Raw genomic sequence first — 26,749 nt, 5'->3', positions numbered from 1 at the left:
TTCTCACAATTTATTTCAAAATTCTATCTCATAGATTTTTTTTTATGCACACAAATGTGTTTTTTCATGAACAATCTAACCAAATTTAGGCAATTTTCAACGACTCATAGCTTGGAAAATAGTACGGTGACCCATACTTTTTATTATATTTTTGAAAAAAGCATAGTAAAGTCTTCATTTTGGCAAAGTATAAGAAAATTCTATCTCAAGAAATATATACCTATGATCTACCTTAATAGAATGTGTGCATGTGTCAAAAATATTTGTATTATTTCAAGAATTTTCACTTACATACCAAAATTTTGCATCACATCAAAATTTGATATAAATAGTCCTAACAAGAGTGCACACGCTGATATGTCTTGCCTGCTTTACTGACCATTGATTTTATGTTGATAGTCCTAAATATAAAGCTTTACTAAGAGTATCACATACACTTAACATGATAAAAAAAAATGAGGTCCAGGTTAGATAAACCAAATTTAAATTACATGTACACCTTACAATCATTCCATACTCCAAATATAGTTGACCTTTTGCTTATAGTTTCTAAGAATCAAACTTAACCAGGAAAACTTAACATTGACCAATAAACCATGAAAAAGAGGTCAAGGTCAGATGAATCATGCCAGACAGACATGTACACCTTACAATCAATCTATGCATTAAATATAGTTGACATATTGCTTATAGTATCTAAGAAACAAACTTAACTATGAAAACTTAACATTAACCAATGAACCATAAAATGATCAAGGTCAGATGATACCTGCCAGACAGACATATTCACCTTAAAATCATTCCATACACCAAATATAGTTGACCTATTGCTTATAGTATCTAAGAAACAAACTTAACCATGAAAACTTAACATTAACCAATGAACCATAAAATGATCAAGGTCAGATGATACCTGTCAGCCAGACCTATACACCTTAAAATCATTCCATACACCAAATATAGTTGACCTATTGCATAACAGTTTAAGAAAAACAGACCAAAACACAAAACTTAACACTGAGCAATAAACCGTGAAAACGAGGTCAAGGTCAAATAAAACCTGCCAGACTGACATGTACATCGTAAAAATATTTCCACACACCAAATATAGCTGACCTATTGCATATAGTATAAGAAAAACAGACCAAAACACAAAAATTAACTTTAACCACTGAACCATGAAAATGAGGTCATGGTAAGATGACACCTGCCAGTTGGACATGTACACCTTAAAATCATTCCATACACAAAATATAGTAGATATATTGCTTATAGTATCTGATATATTGACTTGACCACGAAAACCTAACCTTGTTCACTGATCCATGAAATGAGGTCGAGGTCAGATGAAAACTGTCTGATAGGCATGAGGACCTTGCAAGGTATGCACATACTAAATATAGCTATCCTATTACTCATAATAAGAGAGAAATAAACATTACAAAAAATCTTAACTTTTTTTTCAAGTAGTCACTGAACTATAAAAATGAAGTCAAGGACAATGGACATATGACAGATGGAAACTTCATAACATAAGGTATCTATATACACAGTATGAAGCATCCTGGTCTTCCACCTTCTGAAATATAAAGCTTTTAAAAGTAGTTAGTTAACGCCACGACCAGATCACTATCCCTATGTCGAGCTTTCTGAAAAGAAGTCACAGGCTCGACAATAAAAATGATTCCAAGTATGATTCAGCATGTATGACTTTTATTTACACTCACCTAAGACTCTAAGTTGCGCTTCACTCATACTAGTTCCTAGGAAGTTTTCTGCAGCTCACTTGATACATTCCATTATGTTTGACTTTTATTTACACTCACCTTGAAGATTCTTAGTTGCGCTTCACTCATACTAGTTCCTAGGTAGTTTTCTGCAGAACACTGATACTTTCCATTATGTTTAACTTTTATTTACACTCACCTAAGACTCTAAGTTGTGCTTCACTCATACTAGTTCCTAAGTAGTTTTCTGCAGCACACTGATACATTCCATTGTGTTTTAGTTGTAAGTTGAAAATCGTTAAGGTATTTCCAGCAACATTAATTTCCCCTGGAATAATCTCTATCAGTTTTCCATCTTTGTACCAACTATATGTAGGGTAAGGATATCCTGATGCTTCACATTTCCATGTTAAGTCACTGCCAAGATCTACGTGTTGTGGTCGTAATGGAACTAAGTAATAAGGCACAGCTAAAAAAAACAATTAAAACTACTGTAAATCCAGAAATTTTTGCATGTGTTTTGTTTTTGAGATTGTTGAGCTACAGATAAAAATGTGACATTAATTATGGTGATTTTAGGAAATGCAGCCTACAAAATTAATAATGCTATCAAAATTAAAATTGCAATTTTATATTCTTTCGAAAACTATCCTGTCTGACACAACTTTTGCAAAAACATTGCAAAATTTTTTGAATTGACAGTACATGAATAAAATCCATTCTCTATAATATTTTCTCACAATTAGCATCCCTTTGAAGTCTTTTTTAATTTGTGCTAAAAAAAAAAAAAATTCTGATTGGATTGAGCCACATAATCCAATGCAATTTTTTTCTAGACGCATACATCAAACATAAAGATTTATGTATAATAATTTATCTTTACCACAATCCATTAAAGCAAATTACCATTTGTTTAAATCATTAAATATCAGTTAGAAAAACAAATTTGTCTGAAGATCTTTCTCATTTTTTTGTTCCAGATAAAAAAAAAATGTATTATTTGGCTTGGAATGCCTTGCATTGACCTAAAACAATATATAAAATATACCATAAAGACGAAGATACAAATTTTTTTGACTGCTGGCTGTTGTCCCTCTGGACACAATACACAAGTAATTTCCTTCATCTTCTGGTTGAGAATTCTCAATTGTCATGACACGGTTAAAGTCACTAAATTTGGCATTTTGAGGTATTTGGCCTCCAGGTCTTGACCATTGATATCTCCAGGTGGAACCATAGTTCACTGCTCTGAAACACACACAAAATTAAAGATTGTTTTTGTAAAGCTTTGTTAATTTTCATTATATTTCGATTTAAACTGTATGTCATTTTGTTTCTAAATTTTTGTGCGTCTCAGACAGATAATGGGTCAAAGACTAAAATACTTATTTTATTTTTGAAAGGCCATAAAAACTGTCCTGAATGATCTTGGTGTAGATAATCAAAGATACATTAATGTAACAATAGTAATATATGTACATTCTGCACTTAAGAACCCAAGACCATAGAATATTTACTATGAAGTTGACATGTGGTCTCCAGTTTCTGGCATCCACTAAATTATTCGATTTTTTAAATGACAAATATTGAACTGCTCTGAATATTCAAATTGTTTCATTTGGCAGGGTTTCCACCATCTTCGCTAGCCAAGGGTTACGATCCACTTCCCTCCTCTCCACCCTTGGCAGATTGAGATATAATTTCGGAGACACAAGGTAATGATTTTCATTGGTTGCAGTCGAAACTCACTGCATCCAATCAAAAAGCGCCTATAACATGATCACATGTAAATGTAGAAAGTGTATGTAAACAATTGCCACGTGCTTATTGTGCAACAAGTCTTTACATCCCTAAACATACGACTATATTTAGTGACAATTTGAATGTTTTTAATCAACTAATAGAAGTTCCTTTGTATGTTTCTTGCACAAATGCATTAATGTCAACGTATATTTTCGTTTCCTGCTTTACTAAGTGTGTAGAATCTAGACGCTACCGTGTTTTTACCTCCAAATTGAAGAGTTCAAGTGCTACCATTGGTCAAGAATAATGTATTAGGACTTTAAACTACCGATAGATGGCGCAACATTGTTATCACAAATGTTGGCTTAATCTGCCAAGGGTGGAGAGGAGGGAAGTGGATCGTAACCATTGGCTAGCGAAGATGGGTTTCCACTGGCGATTAAAATTCATTATTGGCGAAAGAATTTGGTGAAAGAAATAAAACGGTTCCACTTCGTCCATCTTGTTTACTTTTTTCAGGTTTCTCAGACTTTTTCCCTGATCAGGCAATACTGGGAATTTACCTTGAACTCGTTAAGATTTTGAAAGAAAATCAATAATCAGCTGATTGCATTTTATAGATATCGGCAACAATGGACTAATTAATAAAGGTGTTGATTGTATTGTTTAATGAAATGGTGTGGTAAAATGGCGTCACATGTTTAAACCATGTTCCTAACAAGAACTGTTGTTATGACGAAAATGTTCAAAAATAAGACAAATCTCTGACTTTGAACTTTATCCTTTTACTTTGATAGAAATAATTGTTTTGAAGTGGGTTCTGTACAATCATTTTAGCGACAGACATGTTTGAAGCATAGTTTTATGTCTTGACTTTTTCCTTTGACCATGGTCCCTAAAAGGAAACGGTTGTTATGAAGAAATGTATTCAAAAGTAAGAAAAATCTCTGACTTTAGTCTTTATCCTTCAATAAGTTGGGAGGTATTTGATAAACTTATTGATGAATCCTGTGTTCGTAGAAGTAAAAAACTGTGATTTCATGATCTATATTGCAATTTTACAGTATCTTTTAAAAAATAAATGTTTGTTATTATTGAGTGTCTATCTATTTCAAGTTAGATTTAATAAAATGCTTCGCTGAGCGCAGCCTGATACGACAGCAGAGGTCGAACCCTGAACAGTTGGGGCAAGTTTGGACACAATATTCAAGCTTGATACGGTCTGAATTTGGATTGTGATAAAGTTTTTGACATAATATAGGTTTCTGACAGAAAAAAAATGTGGTCAAAGATCTTAAAAATTTGAAATGGGACATTTAATTTACCTAGTATGGTCTGATATCCAAAATCTGGAAACTAGAAAAATGCTTGTTTTTGGTCCTTTTTTGCCCCTAATTCCTGAACGTTTAGGGCAATTACCCCTAAACTCAATCCCAGCTTTCCCTTTGTGATATGGAACCTTGTGGTACAATTTCGGAGAGATCCATACACTTACACACAAGTTATAGTCTGGAAACTACAAAAATGCATGTTTTTGGCCTCTTTTTGGCCCTTAATTCCTAAACTGTTGGTACCATAACCCCCAAAATGCAAACCTTCTTTTTGAGGTCTTGAACCTTCTGGTAAAATTTCATAGAGATCCGTTCACTTAAACAAAAGTTATTGTCTTCGGACGATGACGACATGATAGCATTATATATAAGAATGCAAATTTTTTGCGGTCGTATAAAAATAGATATGATGAATTCTAATAGACAACATTGTCGCAAACTGATTTTTTTGTTGTTGAAAAGAATTTTAAACGTAAAATATGATTATTTTAGTTAGCGAAAAAAGATTGAAAGTGGCGAAAAATATATTGTTTTGGTGAAAGAGGTGGTGGAAAAGAAAACTGAGCCAGTGGAAACCCAGATTTGGTTACTTTAAAAATATCAAATTGATTTTTGTTAACACAAAAGATTATTTTGCTTATAAAACATCATATTTACCAAACAAAATGCAAGTGATATTGACAGATTTAAATGCTTTAAAACATTATTTGAAGGAAAACCTGAACCTAGAAAAATAGATTTCAATCAAAAACTTTTTCTGTGAACATACTTTTATTCATGGGGTTCCAATTTTTGTGGTTTCTTGGATGGCTTTATCAACAAATTTAAGTGAATAACGAAATATAACAACTATTGTCCAAATCATGACATATAAAGATCTACATGGATACAGATATATAATTAAGAGAATACATCGAATATCAGCAAACACACTTATAACTATATATATATACAACTTTAGACATGATTTTACCCATTTTTAATCTTTAGAAACCTAAACTGTATGACTTTGAACCTTTTAATTCTCATGAAAAACTAGTTTTGATCGACAAAAGTCATACTTCCAGTGATGATATGCGATGACAAAGTGTTCAGTTTTCTTCTCATAATTCTCATACAAAAATAAATGGGGAATGTGTCCATGGGACACAGATGATGCCCCTGTTGCATATAAAGTTATAAAGGGACATAACTCAAGAACTGTAAAAGTGACATAACCCAAATTTGTACTTGATCTGAGTTTTGTGGTAATAAGCATTGTATATTAGTTTCATAACATTTAGTTGAGGCAAACTTAAGTTAGAGAACCGAAACGAAAAAATTCAGCAATTTTTCCATTTGTAAAGGGGCATAGCTCTAGATCGGTAAAAGTGATGCCACCAAAATTCAAACTTTATCTGTGTTTTGTAGTAATTAGCATTGTGCATAAGGTTCATAAAATTTGGTTGAGGCAAACTAAAGTAAGAGAACAGAAACAAATATTTCAGCAATTTTTCCATTTGTGAAGGGGCATAACTCTAGAACAGTAAAAGTGACGCCACCAAAATTCAAACTTGATCTGTGTTTTGTTGTAATAAGCATTGTGTATAAGTTTCATAACATTTGGTTGAGGCAAACTAAAGTTGGAGAACGGAAACGAAAAATTCAGCAATTTTTCCATTTGTAAAGGGGCATAAATCTAGAACGGTAAAAGTGACACCACCAAAATTCAAACTTGATTTTGTGTTTTGTGGAAATTAGCATTGTGTATAAGTTTCATAACATTTGGTTGAAGCAAACTAAAGTTGGAGAACGGAAATGAAAAATTCAGCAATTTATCCCAATTGTAAAGGGACATAACTCTAGAAAGGTAAAAGTGAAGCCACCAAAATTCAAACTTGATCTGTGTTTTGTGGTAATAAGCATTGTGTGTAAGTTTCATAACATTTGGTTCAGGCAAACTAAAGTTAGAGAACTTAAATCAATTTTGGGACATACGGACAGACGGACGTACGTACAGATATACAAGGGTAAAACTTAATGCCTCCTCCGCTACGGCAGGGGCATTAAAAAAATAAAATTTCATATATGGGCTTGCTTTTTTATTTTATATATGGGCTTGCTATTTTATTTCATAAGAATTAATTCTACAATTGAAAGTGCATTTGTAGCATTTTTTATGTAACTGTTTTCTTGAAGTGACATGTTATGACCCAATTAACACCTTTGATGATCCTTAATCTGTTGATTATTCCATCTCGGGTTAATTAATTGTCAACACTCCTGATTACAAGTGTGCAACAACTAAAATGTGTGCTCTGCAATTTCCTTCAATCGAGACAATTTGTAATCATAGATTAATCAGCTTATTTCCGAAAGCAATTATTTTATTAAAAATTTGCTGAATATTGTCGGTAATGACAACAAATACAATTAGGGGAAAATGAACACCTAATTTCAAAATGTCCCACAAATCATTATAAAACAAAATATGATTATTTTCAAGAATCTTCATTTCTAATGGCTTCAAATTCTTCACTCGATTTTTTTCAGTAAACTAAAATCCACGAATTTAAGAATGCACACACATGTACCTTTTGCTCAAACTATAAAGGTTGATATCCACAGATAAAAAGTACTTTCATAAATACTAGAGCCCCTGGTTGCCCATTGTAGACTAATAATAAATGGTGATTTATTTTCTTCTCTTTATTTGCCTGATAAAGTTTTTTAATTTCTAATATCACATTTAAATTAAAGAAGAAAAAGAAGATTTTAAGTTTGGTCTTTAGATATCTATTTATGCTGTACCTTTGTTATACAATATTGAATGGCAGTTTTGATTTTATTTTCCTTTTTGAGAACATGTCATTCTGCATGCCTTTGCTCACACACATTTTTCCAGCCTATTGGTTTCAACGAAGCTTATTATAATTAAGGAAGGGTTAAGCTTCCTGAGAAGATAACAAAATTTTTGGGAGGGATGGACAGACGTTAACTAGAATATTGCCCTCCTTTCGCAGAGGTTGTATAATGATACTTACGATCCATAAGCAAAACATTCCATTCTGACATTAAATCCTTTCAATGGACGTTCTGGTGACACATATATAAAATCATCTTGTATATCTGGTCCCCAGTTGGTCATAGGAGCTGAAAAATATAGTGAATCATTTTTTTATAAATAAGCAAAACCTACATATCATGCATTATTAAATGATATGAGCAAATCAGCCCTAATAGGAATAAATCAGCATGTTCAATACTGATGACGTTGCCCTGTCGATATAAATCAAGAGTTAATATTGCTTTTCGGACAGGGTCAATACGAAAAAAAGCCGTATTGGCCCATGGGCTAATACGGGAGGTTCACTTCCCGTTTCAATTTTCTTACGCCTTACTTAACTTTGGACGTATCGTTATGCATAAAAAACATTTGTATTATATTTTTTATAACTTAAAATCATAAAATAAAAAGTTTAAATGATGTTCAGTGTTTTGTAACGTCTTGAAGTCTTGAAACGGAAATATTTCACAGCCTTTTCGAGTACGACTTTCGATTATTGACACTGTTTCAATTCTGTTCATCAATCATCAGAACGCAGACGATCCAAAAGTAAGAATAGTTAAACTGCCTGATTTATTCTTCCCAGCTACTTTATATTTGCTAGATAAAATGAATTGTAATATCATAATTATTATTAAGTACTTGGATGAGAAATCAGAAATTACATCTGACAATGTTGACAAAAAATCCATGGACGTGAATGCGAAAAGACAAGTTCAGATATGAAATTCTGTATCTTCTTCACGGAAAGTTTCTTGGTTTATTCTAATTAAAAGAATTAAAATCATTTCATGAAAGTGTTATGAACTGGCTGTTTCTGTATTGGCCCTGTTATAGATTCTCGATTAGCTGTATTGGCCCTCGACTCTCCAATACAGCTACCGGTAACCTCGAATCTATAACAGGGCCAATACAGAAACAGCCAGTTAATAACACTATAATACAATATAACAAACTGCATCTATAAGAAAATCTGCAATGATTAATGCAATAATGTAAATATCAGAACCGGTAATTAAGGAAGGGTTAAGCTCTCTGAAAACTGATTCCTTCATTCCAAGCATCATGACAAACTTGAATTAAGTATTAGATGCTTTTGTAGTTTTAAGCAAAGTACTTCAAACCAAAAATATAGTGTCATTGAGGGCATGTGCAGTAATTATTGGGACATAAAACATCACTATAAAACATCACTTTAAAATACCACATGATTGTCCTCTGCCAATCAGAATGATAGAATTTTTAATGAAATATTGATGTAATATAATTATTTTGAAGTAATCCTGGAGAAAAAACTTTCTGGATGGATTACTTTAATATAATATATATCTTTGTTAATAAATAAAGAATGTGTCCATGGGATACAGATGCCCCTGCTTGTAAATATACAGTAATTTTTCCATTTATAAAGGGACATAACTTAAGAACATCTAGAACAGTGAAAGTGACGCCACCCAAATTCGAAAATTCGAACTTCATCTGTGTTGGGTGGTAATAAGCATTGTATATATGTTTCATAACATTTGAGTTAGACAAACTTAAGAGTGCGGAAACGGAAAATTTAGCATTTTTTCCATTTATGAAGGGACCTTACTCAAGAACAGTGAAAGTGAAACCATTAAAATTTGAACTTGATCAGTGTTTGCCCTGTTTGGTGGTAACAAGCATTGTGTAAGATTCATAACATTTAGTTGAGTCAAACTAAAGTTAGAGAACGGACGTACAGATGGACAAGGGTTAAACTTATTGCCCCCTCCGTTGTGGCGGGGGCATTAAAACTGGGAGATCAAATAACAATAATAAATGTCATTAAAACCTGTCACAAAATGAAAATCAACTTTTCTAGCCTTTTTTTAAATAGTTTATTTGTCTTTCAGATTTTGGTTATGCAATTAAAAGCAGTGGTCATAACTGAAATATTATGTTTTACCTTTTTGCCTAACTATCATTGTGATAGGCCTGCTGACTCTACTAGGGGCTTGAGATGTTCCTAGAGAAGAAGTTGTCAAACTAGTCAATGACACCTGGCAGTAATAGTCTAAAGCATCAATCAATGTCACCTCTGAGAAATACAGTCTACCATTGGCAGACATGAAGGTATATGGTGTCGTTTCAGTTATTATCTCCCTTGGTGGATTTCCTCTTAGCCACATGTAAGTAGCAGCTGTAAGTAATAAACAGACATGGTCTAATTAATACAAATATTTCATCAAGTTTTATTCTATATTTACATGAAACTATATCAAAAGTTTATTGTATCTTTAGTTGTGCATATATGAATGATCAGTTATCATAATTATGATTTATTTTTTTCTCAATGCATTTCATAAAAAAAAAAAAATCAATAAATGAGTAGGGCAATAGTTGTCCCTATTTGGTCCCAAATAAAGTGAAAAGTTTTAAGTTATCATACATGGTTTTAAATTTTTTCCAACATTACCTAGGTATTAGGTGTTAAGGGAATAAATAAAAATTTCACATTTAATGACCAAGCCATGATGAAATTAGTGTATTTTGTTAAAATCTCTTTTTCCCCCTTTTTTTTTGGTATAAAATTTTGAGCATATTTTGGATTAACAAAATAACAACTTTATACTTGATGTTTTATGCAAATAGCTATAAGAAAGTTTCTCTAAACACTTTTTGTTGCTATTTTACTGCAGCCAATGTTTTCACCCAAGAAATATGGATGGAAAACTACATAAAGTTGGCTTATCTTAATTTCTTGAAATATTTGATTGAACTACATCAAGAAAAGGAGTAGGTCCGGTAAGACCCCTTTTTGGCCCCAAAATATAGCGATTTTACAAAGTAGTTAAAAATGTCACTTATAGCTATTTATTGGAAAGTAGAATACTTGTGTTACATGAATATGGGCTGTTTTTGACAATACAATGAACATGCATCAGGTACTAGCATCCTTTTTTCATGCAAAAATACTGAAATTTTCACAATTTTAGCATTTGTGTTAATTGTAAGACGGTTTTTGTCTAAAATGGAAGTGGCCGCACTTGTGTTCAGTCTTAATATTTAAATATATGGTGTATTTAATGATAATACATAACATATATAAATGTTGAGACTGAACACGAATGCGGCCACATCCATTTTAGACAAAAGCCATCTGAAAAGTGACGTTTTATGGCATAGTTGAAAGATTTTTCATATTTAAGCTTGAATTTGAGTCTTTAATGATCAAATTGGTTAAAATCTTTAACATAGACTAATTGAATCGACTTAAGTAGACACTGGAGTGTTTCAAAAATGTCAAAAATCTTTTATCAGATGTACTCCGAATTGTAGGCCGAAATTAGCCCTTATCGGACCTTCTCCTTTGAAAATCGCAAAATCAAAACGCCACGAAGTAGCCAAGAAAGGGGTAAATGCGAATAAAAATATCCACCAAAAAAAAGTTGGTTTACAGTAATATCAAAAGATCTTTTTATTGATGCATGTGCTCTTTAAATATTCCAGTCCTTAAAATCATTGAAAATTGACCTGTTTTCATTGAATTTTCTTGGAAAATCAAAGTTTTGGCTATTTGCTAAGTCATGAAAAGAACGCTTGTACAAAATATTTTTAACAATAAGACGTATTTCCTATATTGTCAATGTCTTAGCTATGATTCATTGTGATATTGACCAATAAATTCTAATTTAAATTTTAAGCTGAAAATAGGGATCACACAAGGTCATGTTTTTCTGTGACTGTTAATGACGTCTTTACTCTAAATCCATTGGATGTTGGATGTATACTTATTGATATTTTAGTCTTAGATGCACGATTTTTTTTTTTCATTAGTTGTTATTGACTTTGAACTATATGACAGATCTGTGAGTACTCTCGGATCTGTACTTAGTCTTTTTGTTGTGGGGATTACAGTACCCTGCCACGTCCACTCTGTGCTTTTGTTAGATGTATTTCTATTTGTATCCATCTGATGAGTTAGGCCTATTTCAACTGCTTTTTTATAGTTTGTTCTTATGTTGTACTGTTACACCACTGTCCCAGGTTGGGGAGGGTTGGCGCCTTCAAAATAGTGTAACCACGCCACATTCTGTATGTGCCTGTCCCAAGTCAGGAGCCTGTAATTCAGTGGTTGTCATTTGTTGCTGTGTATCATATTTGTTTTTCGTTCATTATTTTGTACATTAATTAGGCTGTTATTTTTCTCGTTTGAATTGTTTCACATTTGTCATTTCAGGGTCTTTTATAGCTGACTATGCAGTATGGGTTTTGCTCATTGTTGAATGCTGTACGATGACCTATAGTTGTTAATGTCTGTGTCATTTGGTCTCTTGAGGAGAGTTGTCTCATTGGCAATCATACCACATCTCAGGGCTTCCAAAATTATTCTTAGCCAGCCGGACATTTTATATATTATCCCGAATTAAATCCCTTAAGACAAAATAAACAAAAGGCAATTATGGTAATCAGTTGCCAAGTTGGCCATCCCAATGATTGACATAAAAAAAAACCGATATTAAACTTTCTTTGATTCAAATTCGAAGTTCTGACGTACCGGTAAACTGTTAAATTGGTAGTGCATCATTCGAAGTGTGCAACATCAGCGTACTTATATCTGCCTTAGACTCTTTATTTGTGCAAACTAACGTTGTCAAAAACTTTACTTTTGTTTTTAAATCTAATACCGGATGTTATCTTGACAATGGTAAAACATGGACCAGAGTCGGATACGTAAATTCTGGGTACGTTTGCAAAGCATGAATGAGTGTAAGTAGCTCTTTCTTCAAGAAAATATTCGAAATAAACGTGAGATAAAGGAATCAATGACAATTTAAGCATTTTTTGAAGAAATTAGGATGCATAATTAAATTTCACACCTGCGCACATGTGTACTAGTTCAAACAGTGTCATGTCTCTGGTTCAAACAACGTGGTAATGACAATTTTTCATTTTCACCTTTTTAATTTTTTCATCAAATCATATTTGTAAACGTATTTCTGATAATTTAAATCTTTTTGACTAAATTAATTAGATGCAAACCACTGAAATGTAAGAAAATAACTTTGAATAGACCCATCAATGTCCGGTTCAAAATAGTTTACCTGTCACCTGAACAGGTAAATTTCAGCTGTTCGACAACTAATTAGCCTTGTTTAAATGAGAAGGTATTAAAGTAGGGGTTGTTTTGATAGAACTTAAGGATTATGTCACTTTTATGACCAGAAATGTGTCATTATGTATGGCTGTTAAAGGCAAAAGGTTGGGTCAAAAAGATCGCGAATTATGTTAAAATGACCGTCTCTTAAGAAAGCCTTGAAAACTATAATAGATGACCGTTTCATGCTTTGCCTAGCCGGAATTTTACCGGACATTATACAAATGTCCAGAATATATGACCATTTTGGAAGCCTTGCCACATCTTCTTATTTTTATAACTACTTCTTTCCATAAATATTTTAACTTTAATTGAATACAAATTTTTAATAATTTGAACATTGACTGTAATCTGAGTAATTATCTTTCATATCTAGGTACTGTTGAATTTTACCTGGATCAGCCTTGATATGGCTACAGTGTATGACACTTCCTTCATATGCATTGGCAAATACTGGTGCATCTTTTACATTGGAAAATTCTCCAAGACCTATGAATATAACAAGGTACATTTAGGTTTTGTACAAATACAAATGGTCAGTCAGAGGATTAGGTTCCCCAGGTAAAGGCAACATATCTCTTTAGTCCTAGCTAGTAATTACATTACTGAATAAAGATGTATTTTTTTTAATTCAGGTTGTCCTTCAAAATTTCATTTTGTGCCAAAAAAAGTTCTAAACAAACTTATGGCAAAAGGAAAGAGCTATTTCTGTGATATTCCTTTTGCATCTTTTTTCCAAATAATATGATTCATAAGATACTTTAAATTACAGTCAAACCTGTATTAAGCATTCACTCTTGGGAAGTATCAAAAGTGACAGCTCAAGAGAGGTGACCTTTGAAATGAGGTTCTGAAAAAAAAATTGAATGCTAGATCGCCTATGGTTGGGATTGGGGCAAATTGTTTAAGTCTTTTCAATCGGTAGATTTATGGTTCTTGCGTCAATGAAATAAAAAAAATGGCGGATTCAGGCACTGTAAACATGAAGAAAAAATTCAAATTTTTTAATATTCGTGGAGAAATTAGTCAGTGATACGGTTTTCAATGAAAATGGAAAGGAGTGGAACATGAGGAATTCACGAATTCACCTCCTGTTGCAGAATCTCGGTTGCAAATGGTTCCGATTTTCATTTTGACTTCGATACAGAACACAAATATTTTTCAGCATGATTATTTCGGTAGTTAAAAACATTGAAATGACCGTTGTTAAAAGTCGAAATGAAGATTTTGTGCAACAAATAGGTGACTGCTGGCCGCGTTAGACAGGTGACCACTGGTTTGAGTAACTATATAGAGAAAATGTTTGGGAGGGTCTGAAAGTGACCATTAGAGGCAGGTGACCGCCGAAACGAGGTGACCGTTAAGGCAGGTTTGACTGTATGTGTAAAAACTGTTCAAATATAAATTTTTATATCTTTTCATCCTTGGAACAGGATTTTGACCCAACCCAGTGTGTCAAACTCATACATTTTTAAGTGGATACTGGCCTTCTGATACATTCTCTAAGATGTACCCAGTGTACCTTTTAGATATCTGTTAAAATTCTCATTTCATTAAATATATGAAAACATTAAAAAAATAAATGTGGATAGTGTCCACTAGTGGACACAGATGATGCCCCCGCTTGCATATCATATAGTTATAAAGGGACATAACTGAAGAACGGTAAAAGTGACGCTACCCAAATTTGAACTTGATCTGAGTTTTGTGGTAATAAGCATTGTGTGTAAGTCTCATAACATTTGGTTGAGGCTAACTTAAGTAGAGAACAGAAACTAAAAATTCAGCAATTTTTCTATTTGTAAACACGCATAACTCTAGAACGTTGTGTATAAGTTTTACAACATTTGGTTGAGACAAACTAAAAAATTCAGCAATATTTATATTTATAAAGGGACATAACTCTAGAATGGTAAAAGTGTTGCCACCTAATTTCGTACTTAATCTGTATTATGTAGTAATAAGCATTGTGTATAAGTTTCATAACATTTGGTTGAGGCAAACTCAAGTTAGAGAACTGAAACAAAAAAATTGTACTTGATCCTTACTGAGTTTTGTGGTAATGAATATTGTGTATAGGTTTCATAATGTTTGGCTGGGGAAAACTTCAGTTACAGAATGGAAACTAAAAAATTTTGCAATCTTTCTATTTATAAAGGGGCATAACTCAATAATGGTTAAAGTGACACTACCCAAATTCAACTTGATCTGTGTTTTATCAGTGGAAGTCAAAATTAAACATTGCATTGTATAAAGCATTGATTGTAGTTGATTCAACTATAATCATGGTCAAAGGAAGATAACTCCAATTTTAAAAAAATATTATATAAACTTGATATTTAGAAGAAAATAAAAATTTTGCAATTTTTCCTTTTATAAAGGGGCATAACTCTAGATCGGTTCAAGTGACACCACCAAAATTCAAAATTGATCTGTGTTTTGTGGTAATAAGCATTTTGTATAAGTTTCATAACATTTGGTTGAGGCAAACTTAAGTTAGAGAACGGAAACTAAAAATTTTGCAATATTTCCTTTTATAAAGGGGCATAACTCTAGATCGGTTAAAGTGACGCCACCATAATTCAAACTTGATCTGTGTTTTGTGGTAATAAGCATTGTGTATATGTTTCAGAACATTTGGTTGAGGCAAACTCAAGTTAGAGAACGGAAACCAATTTCGGGACGTACGGACGGACGTACGTACAGACGGACAAGGGTAAAACTTAATGCCCCCTCCGCTACGGCGGGGGCATAAAAATTCTTTTGTAAAATATAGTTCGTGTTGACTTATGTTTGACACTGGTTGCCATTGAACAAGTTTAAGTACATGAATACTGATCTATCTTATAAGCAATACATAGAATGTACATTTTTGTATTTTTGAACTTAGAATATTACATAACTGCTGAGTTAAATTAAAAATTTTCAGTTACAAAAAAAGACTCTATCTTAAATGTATTCTCTCAAAGAAAAAAAGTAATTCTACATGTCATGCTTAATGAACAAACTTACTTCCAAAGGCCAATTGGACTGGGTTACTTATGACTGTTCCAATCTCATTAGAAACTTGACACTGGTAAGTTGATGCATCCTTGGCTTCATCAGGATCCTGTATTGATAGCTTTCCATTTGTCATTGTGTACCTATTGTCAGTTGAAGCACTCACCTTCAATCAAAGAAATTAAAAATTTTCCTAACCTTGCACATATATATGGTAAAAACAGAAATTGTCATTGGGGTTTTAATTTTAGTTTATTCTGCGGATAGAAAATAACCATGAAATCTAAACCCAAGAGAAATTTTAACCGACAAATTACTTTTATTTTAGAAACCACGAAAATTTATCCCATTGAAATCATATTTAAACACAAAACCATAAAATGTTAACTGCAAGAAAAATGAATGTTTCTATAGTAATGGTTTCTCAGGATGAAAAAAATTAAAAAGATTTGCATAAAAATGATTTCTTTTAATTTTCAATTTAAGGTAGTTAAATGTCTAAATTAAAATCCATATAATTTTTTAATAAGTCGCCAAAATGTAGTTTACATCATGCTTTTTTCAAGCTACAGGTTCTGCAAAATTGTCAGATTTGGAAAAAAATTATACATGGAAAACCCAATTTTGTGTGGTATAAAAAAAAACAATTGAAGAATTTTAAGATAAATATGAGAACTTGCTCTTATTATGTGCTTTCAGAAAATAAAAATAACAAGCATTCTGAGAGTATTGCATGGCAATACATAGTCCCCTACCATTTAAAAATTCATTGTACTGGAACAAAATGCTAATTTGATCTATAACTTGTCATGGTGTAAACTGTGAATTTTCTAAGTCCAAGGACCATAACTCTGCACAAAATCATCACACCGGAACAAAATTCATACTTGATCTGTAATTTGTCATGATAAAACTATATACCAATTATCAAATCAATATCTACAAGCATGACGAAAAAAAGTGCGGAAATCTCATTATTTGAGTGAATTTTCTAAGTCCAAGGACCATAACTCTGCACAAAATTATCAGACCAGAGCAAAATTCGAACTTGATCTGTAACTTGTCATGATATTACAATACACCAAATATCAAATCAATATCTTCATGCACGTAGAAAAAAGTGTGGAAAACTGATTTGCCTGACTGACAGACAGACAGACAGACAGACAAAGTGCATACTTTAAGTCCCCTTCGACTTCGTTGGTAGGGGACTAAAAATTGGGGTCACCTGACTCATTTTCTTGCTACAAAACAAAATAAGTAAATTCATAACTGATTCTTTTATAAAAGTTAAAAACTTGAATTATCTCCCCTTTTATGGCAAAGTTGAAAAAAAATTGAATCAAACAAAGTATATTCTGTATTTGTAAAAAAGTCGACAAATTGATAAAACACATAATTTTCTTCTTTAAGGCAAAATGTCTTACAAATGAATTCTATTTATCTCTCTATAATTTGCACATTCCATTAAAGACCTAGACTTATTGTTATTGATATTTTACAAACACCAATCAATCAATATTTTACAATCCAAGATGGAGGAAGACACCCAATCTGCCTTTATCATCTTGATCAACAATAATGCCATGCTGGAACTTTAAATCATTGAAGACAAGAAATGATTGTAACAGGATGCTGTTACAAAGTCTCCCAAACAAAGCTCCCATAATTCGTAATTCCCAGGGTCGCCTGACAATGGGCAAAGTCCAGTGAAAATTGGTTTGGTCCAGTAAAGTTATATGCATTAGTGATGCCTGGGGACTAACCCTGTATATCATTCAAATCATCTTGGCATGACAAACCAGAATATATATGGTTTAGGGGTGGGGATCTCGACCATTTACAAGATATTAGAACTTTCTCAAATGGCAGGGGGTCGGGATGACCCCTGGGGACTAACCCTGTATATCATTCAAACCATCTTAGCATGACAAACCAGAATATATATGGTTTAGGGGTGGGGATCTTGAACACTTACAAGATATTAGAACTTTCTTAAATGGCATGGGGTGGGGGTGACCCCTGGGGACTAACCCTGTATTTCATTTAATGTGTTTATCATGACAAACCAGAATATATATGGTTTAGGGGTGGGGATCTCGACCATTTACAAGATATTAGAACTTTCTCAAATGGCAGGGGGTCGGGATGACCCCTGGGGACTAACCCTATATATTATTCAAACCATCTTAGCATGATAAACCAGAATATATATGGTTTAGGGGTGGGGATCTTGGCCACTTACAAGATATTAGAACTTTCTTAAATGGCATAGGGTGAGGGTGACCCCTGGGGACTAACCCTGTATTTCATTCAAACCATCTTAGCATGACAAACCAGAATATATATGGTTTAGGGATGGGGATCTCGACCATTTACAAGGTATTAGAACTTTCTTAAATGGCAGGGGGTGGGGGTGACCCCTGGGGACTAACCCTGTATTTCATTTCATGTGCTTTATCATGACAAACCAGAATATATATGGTTTAGGGGTGGGGATCTCGACCATTTACAAGATATTAGAACTTTCTCAAATGGCAGGGGGTCGGGATGACCCCTGCGGACTAACCCTGTAAATCATTCAAACCATCTTAGCATGACAAACCAGAATATATATGGTTTAGGGGTGGGGATCTTGACCACTTACAAGGTATTAGAACTTTCTTAAATGGCAGGGGGTGGGGGTGACCCCTGGGGACTAACCCTGTATTTCATTTAATGGGTTTTACCATTTAGAACATTTTCAATTAAAAAGATTGTGTCTATCACAAACGGTTTTCAATTTATAATCATTTGAAAATTTAAAAAAATAAAATCCCATAGGGTTCTATAGTAAAACCCTCTTTTCCTTTTGCCCCTCAAAGTACCCCTTTATAAACACCATTGCACAAACAAAACCCTGATTGCACCACTAGACATGTTACTGTGGATTCATTTTTATTCGTGGTATACCAATTTTTCGTGGGTTTCGTGGGTCACAGCGAACCACGAATTTAAGAATTCAACGAAGAATAATCCTGAGAAATGTGTATGGAGTTGGATGTTTATTTCAGGTTATGTTATGCAGTTCTGGTATAGTGTTGACTTGCGATAAACATTGTAACATAACACGTGTTTTTATTGAAATAAGATACAAGTATTTTGATAAAATCAATAATAAATATATCGACTATCAGTGATAGTTTACTTTTTAAAATTGATTAGAACTCTTCATGAAAAATAACTGCAAGTTGTTTATTACCGTGTCATAGTTAGGTTTACTGGTGATTGAAAATCAATAGGATTAATTAAGGACGGGGATATTGCCCGTAGGTAATATTGTTTATGACAGGAACATTTATTTTCACACCTTTAACTTATATGACTGTTAATTATATCGTGATTAGGGAAATGAGCTTTCAATCAAAGAGTTTTGAATGCCTTATAAAATTCCGACAAGAATTTATAAATTGTAAAACAAACAAATAATTTGTCTCTGCCCATTATTGTAATAGAAGTTTTCAATGAACACTTTAACCTAGAATGACCAAGTGAGGATTTTTACAATTCAAAACTTTTTCAATGATTCCTATCTTTTTATTGATCAAACCAAGGAGGTTATATGATTTTCTAAATCAAAAAGAAATCCAAGAATTACGTATCTGATTTTTATTTTTGTAATCAGCGATCCACGAATTTACGTATACCACGAAACGTCTTTTTTTCTCTATCCACGAAAATTGATATCCACGAAAATAAATGAATCCACAGTAGTCTAACATATTGTGAAACCCTAAGTTAATCTGACAAGCGGTTTTGGAGAATGGGTGCGGACAAGTTCAAATTTAAAAACGGCGGAAGAGGAAGAGGAAGAGGAAGAAGAATAATAATAATAATAAGAACTGAGCAAAAACAATAAGTCTTCCCAAACTTCGTTTGGGAGACTTAAAAATTCGTAAGGGTTCCGCGGAACCCAGTGTCTCGCCTACTTCTGCTGTTAATCACAGGCTCAACAAAAATGAGGAAAAAAATTAATAAAAATATTCCTCTCTATACTATCTTTTGATTGAAAGTAGCTTCTGTCCAAGTTTGGTAAAAATCCAGGATACTTTATGAATCTAATAAATGTTTTAAAATAAAAACTTAAACTGCAGACTGTTATGTAATGTTAACTGGAAGAAAAACTAAGTCCATTTATAAGTAAAATACGGAAAAAATGGAACAAAATTTTAACAAAATTTCCTTTTAGATACTAGCTTTTAATCATAAACAAGCTTCTGTCTAAGTTTGGTACAAATCCAGGATAGTTTAAGAAAGTTGTTAAAATTTTAAAAACTTTAACCACAGAGTGAATGTAATGTTAACTGGCAGAAAAACTAAGTCCATTTATAAGTAAAATACGAAAAAAATGGAATTTTTTTTTTACAAAATTTACTTCTGCATACTATCTTATGATCACAAACAAGCTTCTTTCCAAGTTTGGTACAAATCCAGGATAGTTTAAGAAAGTTATTAAAATTTCAAAAACTTTTACCACAGAGTGAATGTAATGTTTCCTGGCAGAAAAACTAAGTCCATTTATAAGTAAAATACGGAAAAAATGGAATTTTTTTTTTACAAAATTTACTTCTGGATACTATCTTATGATCACAAACAAGCTTCTTTCCAAGTTTGGTACAAATCCAGGATAGTTTAAGAAAGTTATTAAAATTTCAAAAACTTTAACCACAGAGTGAATGTAATGTTTCCTGGCAGAAAAACTAAGTCCATTTATAAGTAAAATACGGTAAAAATGGAATTTTTTTTTTACAAAATTTACTTTTGAATATTATCATTTGATCATAAACAAGCTTCTGTCCAAGTTTGGTAGAAATGCAGGGTAGTTTAAGAAAGTTATTAAAATTTCAAAAACTTTAACCACAGAGTGAATATTTGTGGACGCCGCCGACGACGACGACGCCGACGGAATGTAGGATCGCTATGTCTCGCTTTTGCGACAAAAGTCGAAGGCTCGACAAAAATGATTGAGATATCAAATTTGAGGCTTTTGCAGACATTGAAAATTTTATTTGCCTTCATTGAGAAGGACCACTTTTGGTTCTTAGGTAAGTTGGTGTCCTTGACTTTAAAGACATCTTAAAGCCAGTTGAAAACATTGTGAAAGGCAGTGATGTTAAAAAAGATATTGAATATTGATCCCATGTTTTGAGTATCTTTTCTAAGCATGAACAAAAGTTTACATATTAAAATTTTATGGTTCATTGGTCAATGTTATTCAAGAAATAATTCATGGAAGCCATAGATTTGTTGGACATTTACACATGGCCTGGGCCGTGATATTCGAATTTTATCCTGAGCGTTAGCAGATATGCAGAATACAACATGCAAACATTTAAACAGATTGCATAACATTCTATAAAGAAGGACCAAATCTTGTTCTCATAGTACTTTGTCCTTTCAAATCCTTTCAATTCCTTATTGAATTAAATTTAAAATTAACCAAGAATCTTACATTTCCAGAGCCTTCTTTTCAGAAATTGCATTTATGGCCATCATTAACTAAATCCTTACTGCAATGCTTTTCCACTTACTAAAATGTTGTGCTTTGAGGTTATTATAGAATCATCCCTGACTAATCTTACCTCTTCAGTCAAACCCAATCCTCTGAACCATTTGTAACGACAGGTAGGATAACATGATGCTCGGCACTCTACATTAGCAATTGGAGTGCGAGAAACTACCATCACACTTTCAGGCTGTGCTTGGAAAATTGGTCCTCTTTGTATATTGGTCAGATTTTGAAATGGTATACCAAATTCTTCAAAAAAAGTTATATTATTCCATATGCTTTAACATGACATATACAAGATCCATCAGCAAAGTTGGGTCAAAATTGCTTGTGGGTTTCAAAGTGTGGAATAAAACTATAAAATGAATATATCATTTCAATCTTTCAATTTAATGGGCATGTATCTAATAATTATGTTAATAATTGAATGATTTTATCCATTTGAGCAATGGCCCATAGAATCAAGATGGAAAAACTTGATTTATTTAACTTCACTTATTAAAAAATTTGCATTTAGAAATCAATTTCTCATAAATTTACAGTATTATTCCAAAGCTCCTCAGTGTATACACATGTACTACATACATATATAACAGAAATTTAATCATTTAAAATGGAATCATGTACAGTAACCGAATAGACATGTTAAAGTGAATCATCATCTGAACATTCACCATACATATCCATACTAATGATATGCACTCAGAAATTAAAATATGGGACTGTTCCTGCCTAACTAGAAGTGCACATCTTGACTCAGTTTTCTGAGTGTTAGGAGTTATAGTTTCTTTCACAGCATAATTTATAGCTATGACATGAAGTGAATCCATACAAATAACCATTACTTAACATGGGTCTACAAGAAGATTCAAAGATCCATTTAGTATATTTTTAAAACATTTGTTTACCCACACAGCTTATTACAAAGACCCAAAAGATCACTGGAGGTTTATAATGGTATGTAACATGTTGCTTTAGAAGAAGCTACCATGCAGGCAATATCTTAAGATAACTTGAAAATGTATTTCTTTTCAGAAAATTGTATGTGTCCCAAATTTTAGAAATTTTACACAGATTACATGAAGGAATAAATTTGGATACGACCACAGAGGTCTAACCATGAACAGTTGGGGCAAAAATGGATGCAATATTCGCGCTTGATACAGGTCTGAATTTGGATTGTAATTAAATATTTGACATATAAAAGGTTTCTGACACAGAATAACTGTAGTCAAAGAACTTAGAATTAGTTATATGATTTGAATTTATATTCAATTTTTTGCTTTTGTGCAATACACTTTGCTGTTGCGAATTGGCCCCCCCCTCCCCCTAAAAAAAAAAAAAAAATCCCCCCCCCCCCCCCTTTTTTTTTGGTGCTGTTGCGTAACCCCCCTCCCCCTCCCCCCGACACACTTTTTTTTGGCAAACAAAAATAATATTTGAAGAATTTTTGTTTTTAATTTCTGAAATCTGAAATGAGTAAAAAATGACCCCCCCTTTTTCCCCCAAAAAAATTCTTTCCCTCAAGATATGGTCATAATCTCAATTCAAATTTCCAATGGAGTTTGCAACCATAATTACCCATTTAAATTTACCATAGTGATAACTTAATCTATTTCATAATAGAATTAAAAATATGGTGTCAAATCTTTCATATGGATTTTTTTGCAGATATTTTTACTGGTCTTCCTTTATAAATATGCATTTCTTTAAACATAATTTAAAATCAGTGTAAGGGAGTTAATCAAATCATTGTATTTGGATTACCTCCCTTACACTGCTTTCAAATTGTCTTAATTGTTCATTAACCATTGCTTTATACATAATTTAAAAGCAGTGTAATGGAGGTAATTCAAATGATGTATTTGAATTACCTCCCTTACACTGCTTTAAATTATGTTTTGTACTAAAGTATTTGTCCATTAACCAGGACACCCTTGTTTTTCCCCCTTTTTTGCCCCTAATTCCTAAACAGTTTGAGCCAAAACCCCCCAAAGCAAATCCTAACCATCCCTTTGTGGTATGGAAACTTGTGGTATAATTTCAGAGAGATCCATACATCGTTCCACAAGTTATTGTCTGGAAACTAGAAAAATGCTTATTTTTTGCCCCTTTTTTGCCCATAATTCCTTAACTGTTGGTACCATAACCCCCAAAATCAATCCCAACCTTCCTTTTGTGGTATTGAACCTTATGGTAAAATTTCATAGAGATCCAATCACTTAAACTTAAGTTATTGTGCGAAAACCAATGTGTCTTCGGACGACGACGACGACGCCAACGTCATACCAATACACACTGCTGATCAATTCATATGTGAAAATTCTTCACAGATAGAGATAATATATCAATGTCCCCTTTTCAGTCTATTTTAAGCATCTATGACCTTGACTTTAACTTCAAAATCAATATTTGATGTACGAGATTATTTAGAAATTCTTGTTGATAGCTGATATGATCCAGGAATCTCAATATCAACAGATATCTTATTCATAGGGGCATCATTCATTAAAAGTTATGGATATATCTAAATTTGAAAAAGTATCTGTCAAGGAAAATTTTCTTTAAATTTTAGGCTTTTTCTTTTTTCTTGACCTTGTCCCAATGATCTAAAATTAAATATGGTGCTTTCTCATTAGAAATTTCGTCTATCCCAGCTGATCAGAGATCTAATAAATGCTAAAAGAAGATGTATTTGTCCTGTCCTAACAAAAAGAGTCGGACTCAATTTGGCTAACAATTATACAAATTTACAGCCGACTCCAATGAGTGTGTAGCTAAAGGTAGAATCTTTGGTTTAATAGCTTCCTTGCTAGCTCAACCATGAAATCATTATTAGGTAAGGTACATCCAGCCTTTGGGTGGAGTCAATAGTTAAGCAGAGAACCAATCAGAATTAAGTGACAGAATATAAACATTGTAAAACTAGTTTTACAAGTCAGTTTAAAAATAAGTTTTCAATCAAAATTTAAAATTTAATGATAATTATAAGCTCATTCACAAGCATGCATGTTGTAGGTGTGTTTGATTTGCCAATTTTATTTTGATAAATGGTGAAAAGTTAACTGAAAGCTGAAATTCCTAAAATGTTTTCTTCTTCGTCAGACATTACAAATAATAATATATTTTACCTGTCTGTTGAATTTGTTACATCAAGTTAATAAAATGTAGTTGGATATGATTGACAAGTGCTGACCGTATTGACTTTTACACATACGCATATGTTTACAATACACCCGGACAGGTAAAAAAGATTGGAAGGTGTTCAAAAGTACATATGACCTGATCATTCAATCTAGGTCAGTTTAAATTTAACTGAAGTAGAGACATAATAATTGGTCTTCATGGCTGCATTATTTATCTAAAACTAATAAGTAAGGTAATGTTAACAAACCAAGTGGATGTCCATAAACTCTGCAATATTTTCAATTCTAAACTGCAGTTTGCTTGGTTTTTTTTCATTGCATTTTTAACTAAATATAAGTACTACAACCGTGCATGATAATTTTTCTTTTCTGTGTGATAATAAAAGATTTTAGATCTAAAAAATATGCATATATAAAGAAAATACATAACAATGTTTTATGCGTGGGGATTACACCAAAAGACATTAATTAACTAAACTGCCTATTCACGGCGTAAATATTTAAAAAAAAAAAACCGTCACTCCGATTCTGATTTATTGTAATAAAAAGATTTTTTAATTCAATCAAAGACTAAGAAATGAAATTTCATTTGCAAAGTAGTCTGGTAAACCTTTGTATGAAACATACATTTATTATAAATAATAAACAGGCCATTGATACAAATATTTTCATTGGATGATAGAATAGCGCTTTGCTCCTCCCAATTTTAAGGTAATAATCAATTCATGGTTGAGCTAGCAAGGAAGCTAACCAAAGATTCTACCTTTAGCTACACACTCGTTGGAATCGGCTGTAAATTGAAGAGACAGTTACAATAGCTTGTTACAATTTTTTTAAAGTCATTTTTAGTCTGTCTCATATAATTAATATTTTTAACATTTGTTTCAAACAAACCAAAAGTTCTCTTTTCCATGGTCAGTCTATATGCAAAGGTTCTTGGTATTTCACAAATGTATGGTAATACTTTGTTCTTTCCAGCTAAGCTCCAACCATATTTACTCACTGTAACAAATAAAAACAATTTATTCATTCAATTCTTATATATTATTTGTAATGAAACAATTAGTAGAGAAAAAAAAAAGTCCAATTGTATAAACTTGATAAAAACAATATCAGACAGAAGACTGAAAGCCCAAGGTTTGATATTATGATGTATCTGACTAACATTTGTCATGCACTATATAAAAACAAGAAGATGTGGTATGATTGCCAATGAGACAACTCTTCACAACAGACCAAATGACACAGAAATTAACAACTATAGGTCACTGTTCAGCCTTCAACAATGAGTAAAGCCCATACAGCATAGTCAGCTATAAAGGGCCCCGAAATGAGAAATGCGAAACTGTTTACTTCATCATAAATATTTGGAAGGAAATAAGTCTGGAAGCTCCAATTTGACATAAAGAGTATGCATTCATACTAGCATTAGAATATCATTTGTTTCACCAAATGCATTAACATATCCTTTTCTAATAACCTGCTGATTCTATCAGTCATGGGTCATTTTTTAAATTTCTGCCCATTCGTAAAAACTGTACATTTTTATTGTAATGGAAAAGAAGGGATATTGTGTAGAAACTCAATATACAAAATCTCTATCTTTTCTTCTTTATTTACATTTATTAATCTTTTTAATTCAAATTTCCTCTGTAATACAATATACCTAAGCAGTGCACGAACGCAGAGTTAGGGAGCCCTGTGTCAGTATATTCTGCAATTGTAAAATGATTGTATAGGGGAAACAACTGACATATCTTAATGATTAAAAAACCCAAATTCAACACATTTAAATTACTATTATTGAGAGAGTGGTTTGCTGTCTTCTTGATATTTACATGTTCTCTCACATGTCTTCTTATGAATATCTCAGGGTTTTTGATATCACAAACTTGTCAAAACTTTTACTAAATTTTATCATCACTACAAGGACATCAATCGTAAATATAAATCAACACACAGACATCTTATAAATTCAGGTATTTCACATCCCATCTTTTATGGTAATATTCTATACAAAGCACAAAAATGTTGTCATTCACCTCAAAAGCTAAAAAAACCTTTAAACAGACTTATTCATAAAGGA

The 26,749-nt window shown here is 32.5% G+C and overlaps 1 protein-coding gene across 1 annotated transcript in view; it reads right to left on the bottom strand.

The window, feature by feature from the left end:
• The window catches only part of LOC127730102 (contactin-like), a 75,288-nt gene that overhangs the window by 39,454 nt on the left and 9,085 nt on the right, over positions 1-26,749 (bottom strand). The window contains exons 6-13 of the mRNA XM_052238214.1: positions 25,558-25,665; positions 21,591-21,766; positions 15,982-16,135; positions 13,363-13,458; positions 9,778-10,011; positions 7,825-7,933; positions 2,776-2,975; positions 1,927-2,196 (exon numbers count right to left, since the gene is read on the bottom strand). Of these exons, the coding sequence (XP_052094174.1) occupies positions 1,927-2,196; positions 2,776-2,975; positions 7,825-7,933; positions 9,778-10,011; positions 13,363-13,458; positions 15,982-16,135; positions 21,591-21,766; positions 25,558-25,665 (1,347 nt within the window). The remainder of the gene's footprint in view (positions 1-1,926; positions 2,197-2,775; positions 2,976-7,824; positions 7,934-9,777; positions 10,012-13,362; positions 13,459-15,981; positions 16,136-21,590; positions 21,767-25,557; positions 25,666-26,749) is intronic.

Source organism: Mytilus californianus, unplaced genomic scaffold (genome assembly GCF_021869535.1).
Source record: "Mytilus californianus isolate M0D057914Y unplaced genomic scaffold, xbMytCali1.0.p SCAF_2, whole genome shotgun sequence".
NCBI lineage: Eukaryota > Metazoa > Mollusca > Bivalvia > Mytilida > Mytilidae > Mytilus > Mytilus californianus.
This window is presented reverse-complemented; position numbering and strand designations above follow the sequence as displayed.